The 13153-nt window shown below is 39.3% G+C and overlaps 1 protein-coding gene across 1 annotated transcript in view; it reads right to left on the minus strand.

Moving 5' to 3' along the window:
* Positions 1-4204: 4204 nt before the first annotated feature.
* Positions 4205-13153, minus strand: part of MICAL2 (microtubule associated monooxygenase, calponin and LIM domain containing 2) — a gene marked incomplete at both ends in the record, with an annotated part of 95550 nt that continues 86601 nt past the window's right edge. The window contains 5 exons of the mRNA XM_079537885.1: positions 4205-4389; positions 5173-5246; positions 6115-6214; positions 10344-10437; positions 11477-11569. Of these exons, the coding sequence (XP_079394011.1) occupies positions 4205-4389; positions 5173-5246; positions 6115-6214; positions 10344-10437; positions 11477-11569 (546 nt within the window). The remainder of the gene's footprint in view (positions 4390-5172; positions 5247-6114; positions 6215-10343; positions 10438-11476; positions 11570-13153) is intronic.

Genomic DNA, 13153 nt, shown 5'->3' on the forward strand with positions numbered 1-13153 from the left:
TAGTGGAAATCATGTATGCCTTAGGCTAAAAAGTAGTTTCAAGGAATAAGTCCAAGTTCACTGTGCCTGTGCCCTAGAGAAACCTAGCCAAACAGTATAAAAACCAGTAAGGCATTCCTTTACCTTGAGTGCAAACAGATTGATCTTGAGGCAAATAATAGCTTACAAAATCCGTTCCCTGAAATCCTTGCCCAATTGGCTTTTTTTTTTTTGCACATAGAATCTTTCGAAGATAGAAGGAGCAAATAGGAGGGGAGCCTCAGTAAATTTTTTGGTGGCATTCCTCCCCACTGTGCTCTGGGACAGCCAAACCCTCATTGTGGTCACCTGCTCCCCGAGAGGTGTTAAAAACAGATAAAAGTTTGATGTATTATTTCCAATGAACCCAGCAGGCAGGTAATTCCTGTGCAGTCCTGAGATACTGTGAGCAGTACAGTACAAGGAGTCACTACCACGCCTGTCTCTCAGGCATACAAAATGGAAACAGTAGAAGATAAAGCTCAGTTCAAGTGTGCCAGAAATTACCTTGACCTCAAAGGGAAGCTGCTGTTGTCCATCTGCCATCTGAAGAGGAGGAACCATCAAGCAGTTTAAAGCCACTGAGGCAGGAACGGCAGTGCAGATGCTAACATAAGCTCCAGTCTTGCTTCTCTCATCTTTTATCATTGTCTTGCTCTGAAAGGCTTCCCCACTGGTAAAAAGCAACAAAATGAGATTACCTACTATAAGGAAAGTGATGGGAATTTGAAAATTGGCACTTAAGGTTTTGATCACCAATTCTTAGTGATCCACACGGATACTTTTCCATCAAGTCTTCTGGGAGCTTTTACAGTTTGTATGTCGTGTCCAAGGAAATTAGGTTGTGAATTCCTGTGTAATAAAGTTGTTATCTCACGGATTTCACAACCTTGTGTATTAGAAGTAGAGTTGAATACCATCCAGCTTCAGGGTGTCATTATTTCTAAACAACTACAAAATGCAATGTGAACTGCAAGACAGGGTAATTTACTTCCCAGTATATGATTAAGAAACTGATACAATTTCTTACCCACTGATTTGTCCTAGAGATATATTATTATACTGTAGGTACCAGAGGAGAGAAATTACTATGGAAATGACTCACAAGCACTTCAGAGAATGAGATACAATTTTATTTATTCAAATACAAAATTGCTCACATCCAGTCCACTTAGACATGGCAATACATTCCAGCACATCACATTATACCCAACAACAATAGTGCCAAGGACTGAAAAAAAAACCAAAAAAAAAGAAAAAAAATACCCCAACAAATCCAGTTAATGAGTCAATTTACAGAAAAGACCAAGCAGTAAGAACACTCATAACAAAACATGTTTAAACAGATTTGTAATACATGCCAGCCATATTAAATTGACTTGCAAACAGAGCACATAGCTTATTTCTTCTCTATTCACACAATACAAATACATAGCTTATTTCTCTCTATTCACACAATACAAATACTTCGCTTTAAATTGCTCAAGAATTTATTCTTTTCCTGCTTTGCCTGCCTAGTTTGTTTTTGGATCTAATCTTGAGAGGCACTCTAGTATCAGTAAGGGTAGCAGTAGCCTGCCAGGTTTTTCCACCCAAGAGTAGACATGTGGGACCAGTGGTTGTGGATGGAGCGTGTTATCACTCCATGGCACGCACAAAAGTATCATTTCAGCAATGAATATCTGTACAGTCCATTACATGCTGATGGCTCTCAACTTCTGCTGCCTCTAATCTCTTGGCTCTCAATGACCAAACAAGTATCTGCTGTAAGGTGAAGTCTCGGGGCCTGTCTGCACCACAGAGTGACCTGAGCCCAGGCTCCTGCCCTGGGTGAGCAGGTCGGACTTTGGCAGAAGACCTGCTTCACATTCTTCTGGGGCTGCCCTTCCTCCTCCTCTTCCTTGTACGGAGGAGGATGAACAGGCTTTTAGTACAAATTAGACGAATAAATAATCACTGACTGATGTAACCAAGGGCATCTGTGCTGAACTGCCTTTACTGTGCAAAGCATTAAGACAGTAAGTTTGCTGTAAAACTTGTAAAAAAAATAATAATCCACTGAAAATATTACAACTCTGTTTTCTACAGCAAACAATGACAGATGATCTAGACAGTATCACTATGCTGGACTACATGAGGCTTTGGGGAACAGTGATAAAATCCATACATTTTCTCCACAAAACTGGGAATGCCAGGAGTTTTCAACTGAGAAAATGAACATATTTATTACTGCCCTGCTTGTTTCTACTTTGTGTCAATCTAAAGTAATAGAGTGGTAAAATAAATCACTGCAGTCCATCTCAATATAAATGTAACTTGAAGATCAAGGTGTGCTCAGCATATGAATGACAGAAAAAAATGACCAATGGTATTTTTGGAATAAATTCAGGGATCCTGCTATGTCTTTCCACCAAAGTGAAAAACAAATTATCCTGTTAAAGCTCTACGTGTTATGTTGTAAGGGTATCCCACAGAGATTTTTTTTTTTTTTTTAAATCTTAATTTATACCTTATTACTAATAATTACCAAATTGATAAAGCTACCTAGTTTACCCTGCAGACCTTTAGCTATAAATAACTGTTAGAAATAAACTTATTTATGAAAATTGGAGACAACGTCTGAACTGTAAAATATAACATGACACTTATCCTCCTTACAGAGACTAATAAATAAGTATAAATAAATAAATATTGCATAACAGTAGTGTAGTTCTTGCAGCAAAGAGGTATTCTATGTATTTGTGGTCAACAGTGAAAACTTTTTTTTTTTTTTAATTTTAAAAAGGATATTTTAAATTTCTTACAATACAGCAAAAACTGAAGATAACTCATAAATTATTGTACTAAGATCCACTGTACCTGTTACCCTACAGCTAGTTACCAAGAGGTTATTTAGCTTAATTGTCTCATAACAAGAATGCTTGTAGCTTTGGCTGTAAGAAGACAACTCTTGCAAGTAAGCACCAGTCATGAAATAATGAGAACATCAAAATCTTCCGAGTCAAAGTGTGAGGTAAAATGATGTTCAAGAAGAAACAGCCTTTTGGTCTCCTTGGTTTTTCAGTTTGAAGATAAGTGCATTGTATGTACAAGTCTGAAATCTTACCAATCTTATATTGCAGAATTGCAGATTTAAGAAAGTACGTGAAGCTATCCTGAATATCAACAAGAATTTCTGCACATCTGCTATGCCATGACTACAGAAAGAAAAAAAAAAGATAGCAGGCACTTCCTCTAAGCAAAAGATCTACATATACATTTTTTGAGCAGCAATATAAATGTAATTTAAATTGTAATCACAACATTATCTATCAAACATTGCTATTGCAAAACTCAATAATTTTTGCAGCCCTTCTGAGGAATTACTCTAAGGGAGATCTGTCAGCTGCTACACCCTCATGATACTTCTTGTGATAAATCCTTTGAAGCAGGGGTGGAGAAGTATTTTAAAATTATCATTCAGCATGCTTTAGAGAAGACCTTAATCAGTGACAGACAAAAGCTATTCTGAGTACCTAACAGTGTTAGGGGAGTTACCCATTTGATGACCCTTACCATTTTACAAAACGTGGAGATATTTAACAGCTTGTTCAAAAACACACGGTGCTCTAAAACATAAGAATACCTAGGAAATTCATATCTGACCTTGTATTTACAATGGTTTTAATGAGTGCTTACGCATAGTTATCAGTCAAAAGACTTTTCTACCAGAAAAAAAAAAGAACTAACCTTATTTCTATATGAGATGCTTGCTTTTGACCTTTAAATAGTTCATCATGGCTTCGCTGTGCCAAAATATAAGCAAAACCACATAAAGAGTCAGACGAGCAGACAGAAAATAATGCCATCTCAAAAATACTATATGATATCATCCTTTTTCTCAATAACTCTATTTTCAGCAGTAAAATAACATTCCAAGGAAACACTGGAGTGCCAATTTCCCTTTCACAGGCTGCGGCGTCTCTCAGACAGGTAAATCCATTCCATCTTTATTCTTGTGATTCTTGATGCTGACAGTGAAGTGATTCACATCAGTGTGAGCACAGAAGTTGTTTAAAAGCTCCTGATAACGGGATGACCTTACTCAAATAAACTGACTTCAAATTTGAATTACTTTAAATTTCAGAAGACAGTACCTCCATGATTACAAATATTGCTGGAATTACATTTGTTTGCACATGGCAGTTTAAATCCCACTGAGCTGACAGCCCCTTGATAATAGAATGCTTTCAAAGCACTGGTCTTCTGCTTGTTCTTTCACTCTCTGCTCCTCTAAGGCAGACACGAGTTTGTCCCTTTCTTCAACCACTTTCATCATCTCAATAAAAATTTCATCTTCCTCATTTAGATCCATCTCATTTTTAAGGCTATCTGAAAGATCACAAAACAAGAGGTCATAATCCAGATCATTTTGTTGCCATAATTTGCATTTTAACAGCTGTTGTACTTGGATTAAATATTACACTAAAATGAAGTCAATAGTGATTAATATTTTTCACGTTACAGTCCAGGGAAAATTTATCCTGCATTGAGGCCATTAGAAGTTGACCACTGAAGCCCCCAAAGTGTACAGTAGAACTTTTAGCAAAACTTAGGCTGTGAAATCAGTAGTAAGAATGCTACTTATTTACAAAAACTGTTCAAATGCTGCCTAAACATTACACCATAATTAAAATGCTGTATGGTAGGTAGCAGTTACTGTCACTAGGGTGTGAAATCTAACGTAACAGCATTTGTGCTGGACTTCAAGATTAGTTTATAAAACTCAAAATGCACAGTCACAAAATGCAGAATCTGTAAGAAGATAAACTGTTTTTCAGAAAAAAAATGCTGAAAACTGTAGTCACTCATAGTCCACATGCTTAGAACCAACAGGATATTTTGGTGTATTCAGTGCCATGTATTTACCCATCTGCCTCTATTCATCATCCCCACACTCTTCTAATGCTGAATGAAAGGACAAATGCAAACTGTAGACCCAAGTACATAAAAGCAGTTCCAAAATACAATGGTAACCTGCAGCCCTGTAGCTAATATAACCTTGCAGAAGAGCACAGAAGGAAAAGTATAATCCTCTCTGCTTCTCAAAGCAAGTGGGTACTCAAATGGGCATGTCTATGAATGTAAAATAGCACGTTCCCCACTTTCACTTACCATCAATGGCCATCTTCTCTCTCAGTTTTTGTTCCAATCTGCTTTGATGGTCCTCCAATTCTAATTCTTGGGCTCTGGGTACAATAAAATATACATAAAATAATAAAAATAAATAAAGTCATACAAATACAAGTATTATTTCAATCAAGATTTCACGTATTCTGTTTATTCAATATTTTCTCCTCAAGGGCAGTCAAGGCTAAAACTATTGCCTGTGCACAACAATGACAGAAGTACTATTACCACCTTTTGCTTTATGCATTGGATTAAGCTCCTTCTTACAGTGCAGCACTCAGGGCTTTGACCAGCTATGTCAAAGCTTTTCGGTTGTACTCATATAATCATTCTGGACAACCTTGAGCCCTCCCACAGAGTCCAGCCAGAATGAATAATGACTACTGCAGCTCTAAATGCCTTCCTGCATCATCCAGAGATAGTGGAGAAAATATCTGGGAGCCACCTACAGCTATCTGCTGAGCACGCTGCAGAGGATGAGAGATGAAGCAGCTACAGCCAACATTGTTTCCAGCAACTACAAACAGCAGCACGAGGCAGCTTTTATTGGCTTGGTGTACGTACTTGTTTCATCTCAGTACTGAATTCTTTGATTTTTTTTCTTGTGAGATACACTTGTCAGACTGTTTCTCTTATACAAGAGAAAGTGCCTAAGTGTTCATTAGACCCATGTGGCATAAAGACAGAACATGTGTGCTGTAGCTTTTCTGAGTATCCTGTAGGAATGAAATAAATTGAAGCACTGTGAGAAGGAAACAATGAGGAGGGCTCAACTGGAGGTCTGCATTCACAACAGCTTGTACTCTAAGTATGTTCATTCCATGACAGTTCAAAACTCCATCTCACAGCAACATGTTCAGATGTCCTATGAGTACAAGTTTCTGTCTCCCCTCCGCATCTTTTGCATTGGTGTTCATTCTTACTTACACAATCAAGAGCTCAGACTCGTAACGCATTAGTTTATTCTTCTCCAGGACCAGTTCAAACCATTCATGAAGCAACTGAGTTTCATCCTGTGTGCCTGAAACTGTTGAAAATAGCAAATCTGAATATGCATTACTGGGCTTCCTTCCAATTCTCTTGCCACTTGAGGTCACTTTCAATAATCCTCATTGGTAAGGCTAGATGAGCCCCAAAGCAGATTTATTTTTCTTCTCTATGCAATTTACAGAGGTAATGTCCAGACATCACATTTATAATACACCTGTTTATGGTCGTTTGAGTGCTGTAGTTTATTGCAATTAAAGATGCGTTAGATTTACAAACATTGTTTGTTTGGAAATCAAGTTTTTCCTTTCAATGGATTTTTCTTTTTTCTCCCCCCATATGGTCACTCGCTTTCTTTTAGTTCTGCCTTTGATAATTCTGCCTTCTTGGTTAATAGCAGACTTTGGATCTGTCTATATAGACAGATATCTGATAACATGATCAGATTAAGATGAATTTGCTGGCATGTATCACCTGAGTCCCTGCTTCCAGTGGGCAGCACAAGCACCATCAGGTTCCCTACATATTTTCATTCATTTGCCAACAGGCCTCTAAATCTGCATTTGCTTCAATTGTCAGGAAGGATTGTGGCACCAGAAAAATCTATTACTCTGGGGTGGTTTTGTAACAATCAGAGTTAAGTCATTACTGGTTGACGCTGTGCATACATGTAAGAAGAGATGTTTATCTCCCAGAGAGTGCACAGACTGAGGCCATTTTACTAAAGAGCAGCACAGATTCCTCCTCTACCACTTAAGAGCCTTTACTGCTCTAAAACATAGCCTGTAAAAAATCTTTGGCAAGGAAGAACCCCTGGAGTTCTCCAGTGGCAGGTCAGAGTGTGGGGCAGGGCATGTGCCCTTTCGTATGGCCCTCCCTAGACATCCACCTTCATATTTATCCAATCTTCTTGGAGTGAGCATCTGCTGCATTAGCAGGATATAATGATGAGAGGAGACGGTAAGTAACTTCCCTACCTGTGTTAATCAGAAATGGATTCCTGCTTAAACATTGCTCTCCTTTTCCTTTGCAAACCTATCTGCAAATGAGCAGGTAAGCTGATTTTACCAGCAGTATTCCTCAGTCAAGCCTGTCAAGAGAATATCTAAGTCCAATGACACTCTTAATCAAGCTGAGGCTATTCACCTTTTGAGAGGAATTTGTTTTATTTATTTTAGTTATTTATTTTTCTTGAGGTTCTTTTTAACATGCTCCTCACTTCATGTTTTTCACCCTTTTTTCCCCCACAAAACAGAAGCACCCAGCCACCTTTCTACATGATCCCTGTGCTGATGAAGAACTACAGGCAGGCGCTGTCATCTCAGAGGGCCTGGGTCAGCTTGTGCGAGCATCACAAGTGCGTGGGCCCCTGTGCCAAGATCAGGAGTCATGCCAGCTTGCACAGTGTTTGGTGATTTCACATTGAGATTTGACCCCAGTCTGAAGTTACCATGAAACAAGAGGATAAAGCAAAAGGAAAGTGAAAAGTTGGCCTGATCTCTGCCCAACTCCATAAAAAACTGGCAGTAAAGGATGTGTTTCTACTGGGTCTTTCAGGTCAGCAAAGGATGATAAAAATTTCTTAGAGTGACTGCCAGAGCAGTTCTTGCTGGGACATGTTAATGGTAGCTTCTTACAGGTTCAACACAAGGTAGCAAGGCAGGTCTTTTTTTTAAAGGTTAGAGAATTTGTTTTGTTAGCCATGATGGCTTTTTGTTATAGCATTGCTAAAGCAAAATTTTACTTCTGGTTTGCCCAAATCTATTGTAACCCATTTGATCCCATTTGAAAACTGGATATTCTTCTCATTACATCATAGCTATTTCAGCATTCATTGCTTTTGAGAGTAGGTTGTGGCTGCCTTTTACCATCAACCCTTTATCCACAAAGCAATGCTCTGTTGTCTCTGTGTTACACACAGAGGGGACCTGCAAGTTGCTCCTCCCTAAGAACTTCATATTCCTTTATCACAGAGGTTTTCAGTTGATTTCTTTTGACTTTGTTGGAAGTTCTGAGAAACCTTAGATAGATGCTTATGAAATCAAAAATGCTCCACACGTGCAGATGTTTGCTCACATTCCCAATCAGAGCTGGATTTTTTTTTTTTCCATGTTCTGTCTACACAGATTTTCTTCTTTACCACCATTCCTCATGAATTCCTCATTTTTTAGTCAATTGATTGGTTATGCTAATTTCAGTGGAAAACGTGCTTGGGGATTTTTATTTCTGTATTTTCTTGTAGGCAAAAGATCTCTATAAGCCTCCACAAATGTCAGTGGAAAACAAAGCAGTGATACATTAATTATTTATTATTCGGTATTTAGAATCAGAATAAAGGGAATAAGGGCCATGAAAAAATACTCATAGGATTGATATTCTTTCTTTCTTTAAAAAAAAAAAAAAAGCATGGATTGTCACTACAATTAGAAGATCATGAAAGCCTTATTTTGCTCATCAGTCTTCATGGCAGTTGTTTCACACCCACGCATGTTCTCTTCTAATTCAGCTGAGGAGCTAATGAATAACCCCAGCTAACAAAGGGGCCATTCATCCTCTGCCTACGGAATTATTAAAGGAGAGCTGCGTAAATGTCACTGAAGACCAGTGTTTGCAGGCCTGTCTCTAAATTTGGTTATTCACAACCTTTCCAGCTCAATATTATTGCTGAACCATGATCGTTTTCTAATCACCTTAATAATACCTATTAAACCACTTGAATTACATAAGCACAGACCTGCTTAAATACAACTTAACCTAATAAACACTGGTCATTCATTAAACAATAATGCCCATTATTTTTAAGAAGGTCGAATGGAACACTGAACTCACTGATTCCTGCATCATTACACATATGATTCAAGTGACAAAGCACTTACTTTTTGTTTGGGAAACTTACATGCTCCATGCTTTTGCACCAGAAGAGCTACTGAGAGACAGTAACATCCTATGTTTCAGTATCTGCCCTATTTGTAACTGGCCACCTACACGCAAACAATCAACAGGGAGAAAAAATGCTACTTTCACCTTAATGAGGGCAATCCAATTACTGAGGATGGGAAGAGAATGAGAAGCATCGATCTCTTGGCAGATAGCCTTCTTTAGGAAATGCGATTGTCAAAACAGCAAAACAAGAGGTAGCTCTAGGCCATCCATCCCAGTACTCTGCATCTATCCCAAGAGCTAGAAATCTCTTGTTCCTCATATTTTTGATAGCTTCCAAGCCAGCTCACTGAAATCAGTAGTAAAGAACAAAGCTAATATAGCAGTCCTCACAGTCTTAGGAATGTTTCTCACAGATGAGAAACATTGGGTGCTATTTGATAAATTGTAGTGTTTTTGTTTAAGAAAAAGAAATGGTTTTTAGCCTTTTAAATAACATTTAAATAAATAAGAACTATTAGTTATAGGAAAGTTGCTAATAAACATAAAATACTCTTGTTAAACTGGGCAGTTTGGTGTTACAATAAGGGCAATAACTGCTAAGAAATATGGCATTAAAACATCTGGTGTGTAGAGATTTTGCTAGGTTTCCTAAGTAAGATGACAAGGTCAGGTGCCAAAACATATCCAGTGCTGCATAACTGCATGCCCCAAAAGCTTGAGGTTCACCTTTCTAAAACAAAGATAAACAGATGCTTTCAATTGGGCTGTCTGCTCCCCAGAACCCTTTTGGCACAGAAATAAAGGCTCCCCTGAAGCCACTTACACACACAGATCTTTCCCTCATCCCCTTTTGTCCTGTCCCACCCTGCTGCAGAAGGCTTCCCCGGCTTCACCCTGCCAGTGCTGGGGAGCACTGGGAGAGCAGCACCATGTCAGTGCACTGTTGGTTCAGGCAAGTGAAAGCCTCATGCAGGATGATGCTCCTATTATCTTTCACCTATGTGGAGTGGTGGGACTGCAGGCTGCTGTTGCTATATCATATATATATATATATATATATATATAATCAAAAGAATGTTACAATGCTCAGCTAAAGGGTGCTTGAGCTAACAGAGTTTGAGGAAAGGGGTAAACAAGGATTTCTCTCCTTCCATATTTCATTTAAAATTTTGTACTGAATTCTATGACAAAAATAAAAACTCTCTTCTTAAAACAAACAAACCAAAAAACAACAGAGAAAACAACCAAAACCCAAAACTATCAAGAACAAACACTCCTTCATTTACCGGATTCTCCTCTGAGTTCCCTCTCCAACTGAACACCAAAAACCTCCAGTGCTCTCTGTCTTTCCTCCAGTTCTTCTAGTTGGCGCTGGATTGCCTGCAAAATTGAAAAGATAGAAAATTTGCAGATATAGCTTAAGAATTCAGAGACAAAAGGTAGCTTCAGTGGTTAGAGAAACAGTTTGAAGAGACTTCTGAGGAGTCACGGGATATGCAAGTCAGTGTGTTTGGTGCCTAAGCAATTTAACAATTCCACCATCTGCACCAAAATGTGGCTAGATAAGTATCTCAGATACTAAAAGAACCCCAGTATACTGTGGGTATTTTCAGAGGTGCCTAATGGATAACGGACACAAAGCACCTTTATAAGACTGAAGTTTCCACTTCAGGCTGTGTTGGGGCGTACCAAACCCAGCCCTCAGAACAGCCTAGCAAACAAGAAAGACAGTTCAAAATGTTTGGACTTGATTACTTCCATAAAGCAGTGAGAGGAAATAATATTACTTCGGGATCATTTACATCTGTCAAAATAAAAAGGACAACATAATTGTTCTTTTCTTTAGGTTAGAGACATGGATCCATCCAAAACCATCCACTTGTTACTGTAATACAACAGAACTCTGACTTCAACAAACACGATTGTTTTTCAGGGTCTGAATAAACTGAACTGACCTAGCATCAGCATTTTAAAAAATCAGTTAATAAATTAAAAGGTTCACTTTCACCTCTAAGGCAGAGAGTACAAAATCCCTCGCTCTATTTTACCAGAGTCCTGGTAGTGTGCCAGGATGATAGCTGAGCTTCTTGCTTTCTCAGGGGATGACATTTCCTTTTTCTCTCTCTGTCCTTCAAAATCAATGTGTTCTACTGCTATTGCCAGTCACTACTGCTCCTTTTCATGCACTTATGCATACTTACAAAGCTGTGACAATCTGCTGGGGCACACTTGGACTTGTCACACAGAGGTGTGAGGCCCTGCCACATGAATCTTACTGCACCTGATACTTTGGGTGGATTTCAGTGTGGTAGTCAGTGGGCTCCAGTGAAGAGCAAGGGCGCAGAGGAGATATTTTCCACCCCTGTCCTCGCCAAGCACTCCTGGGAGAAAAATGTCCATTTGTGAGCAACACTGTCACCTGTGCTTTGTGAAGTCTCTTCAGCTCCTCTTGTTTAATCAATTGTTTTGTCTCCTTCTCCAGTTTTCTTCTCCTTCTAAGAGATCTTTTAGCCTATAAAAGGGAAAAAAACAACACCAACACAACAACAAACAATCAAAGTACAAGTATGCCACCAAATGCTTCCACAAGCCTTTCCCAGAATCACAGTATCACTAAGACTCAGAGAGGTCTCTGGAGATCGTCTAATCCAACTGCCCTGCACAGAGCAAAGTAAGACACTGCAAGTTGCTTGGGCAACCTCACTGAAATGAAAATACTGGTGTAGGGAATATCTTCAAGCACTTCCCTATATGAGCTTTGAAACTTTACAGAGCCCTCTGCAACACTAAGCATGAAGTGTCTTTACCAATAGAAAAGGTTCAAATGATAGGGAGGACTGTACACAAAGCAGCATTGCCTATGGCATGTGTAGATACTACGTACCTGAGGGAGAAGCCAGGCACAGGCAGTGAGAAGCACTGGAATAAGAAAACTCAACCCCACTGCTGGAGTAGAAAATTCAGTCTGAGGTGTGAATGCTGTCTCTGATGGTTCCAGTGAGTGTTACATGTAGAAACAGGTCTTTCAAAATCTAGCTGGTTTGATTGTAACTCACACCTGTGCAGTGCAATTGAAGAGAGCACGCACTGCAAGGCTGCTGGGGAAATGCTTCACCTTGCTCTTGGTCTAAGCTCTCTGGAAGTGCTTCAAGGCTGTGGTTTTCTCACTCAGGAGGAGACAGGATATATGGGCACAGTAGACAAGACTGCTGAAAAACTAACAGGCCAGGAAGCCACTAGCATTTTTTTCACAAAGTTTTATCAGTGAGAAACAGTGGCACTGGCTAAACAGAGGTACTTGGAGGTAACTTAGAGAGACAAAGTGAGTTGGGGGACTTCCATGCTGCCTCACAGTGCCAGACAAACTGTGGGTAGAGTGGGCAACAGTGGTACGAGGAAGAGAACTGAAAATGCTTATGTGCCATGAAATATTTCATATCTGAATGTCTTCTCTTAAAAATGAACTGAAGGTGCTCTAGGATAACAAAAAGTTTAAACGCTGGTTGCTCCTACATTTGTTGATAACTTTTCCAAAATCTGCTCTGCTTCAGAGGGTTTCTGCAATCTCAGTGCATCCTTATCCAGCATCACAGGTGGGATATGCAGCCAAACACTGTTGCACTTTGCTTTGCATTGCTTCCTCCAGAGCCGATCCTCTCCTTTTGCCCTCGAAAGGCAACAAATGAAAGGGCCACCTTACACTATAACTTCCACTTACTTATATTCTCTCTGCAGAAAAAAAGTTTGATGTTTATCTGATGAGCTAGTCAGGCAATAAAAGCTGCTTCTTCAGGTCAGAGTTGGGTATCAAGAGTTCACTGGTGATTTAAATCCATTGCTCCAGAAAGACACATGAGCTGTGTTAGAGCTGGGAGATGCCAGTGTACAGCACGTCCTTTCCATGTATGTGGTCTTGGTGTGACTTTCCAGCTCATGTAGCCATGCTGATTAAAGTAAACACAGAGTTTTTCATGCAATCTGCCTGTACTGCCTCACAAATGAAGTTGTATTTCCCCACGGGAAATCTGCATCTGTTTGGTTTAATTTTTTCAATGGTTTGCTTGTCGGGCTACATATTAAAGCCACTTATGAATAC

Source organism: Tetrao urogallus (assembly GCF_951394365.1).
Source record: "Tetrao urogallus genome assembly, chromosome: 6".
Classification (NCBI taxonomy): domain Eukaryota; kingdom Metazoa; phylum Chordata; class Aves; order Galliformes; family Phasianidae; genus Tetrao; species Tetrao urogallus.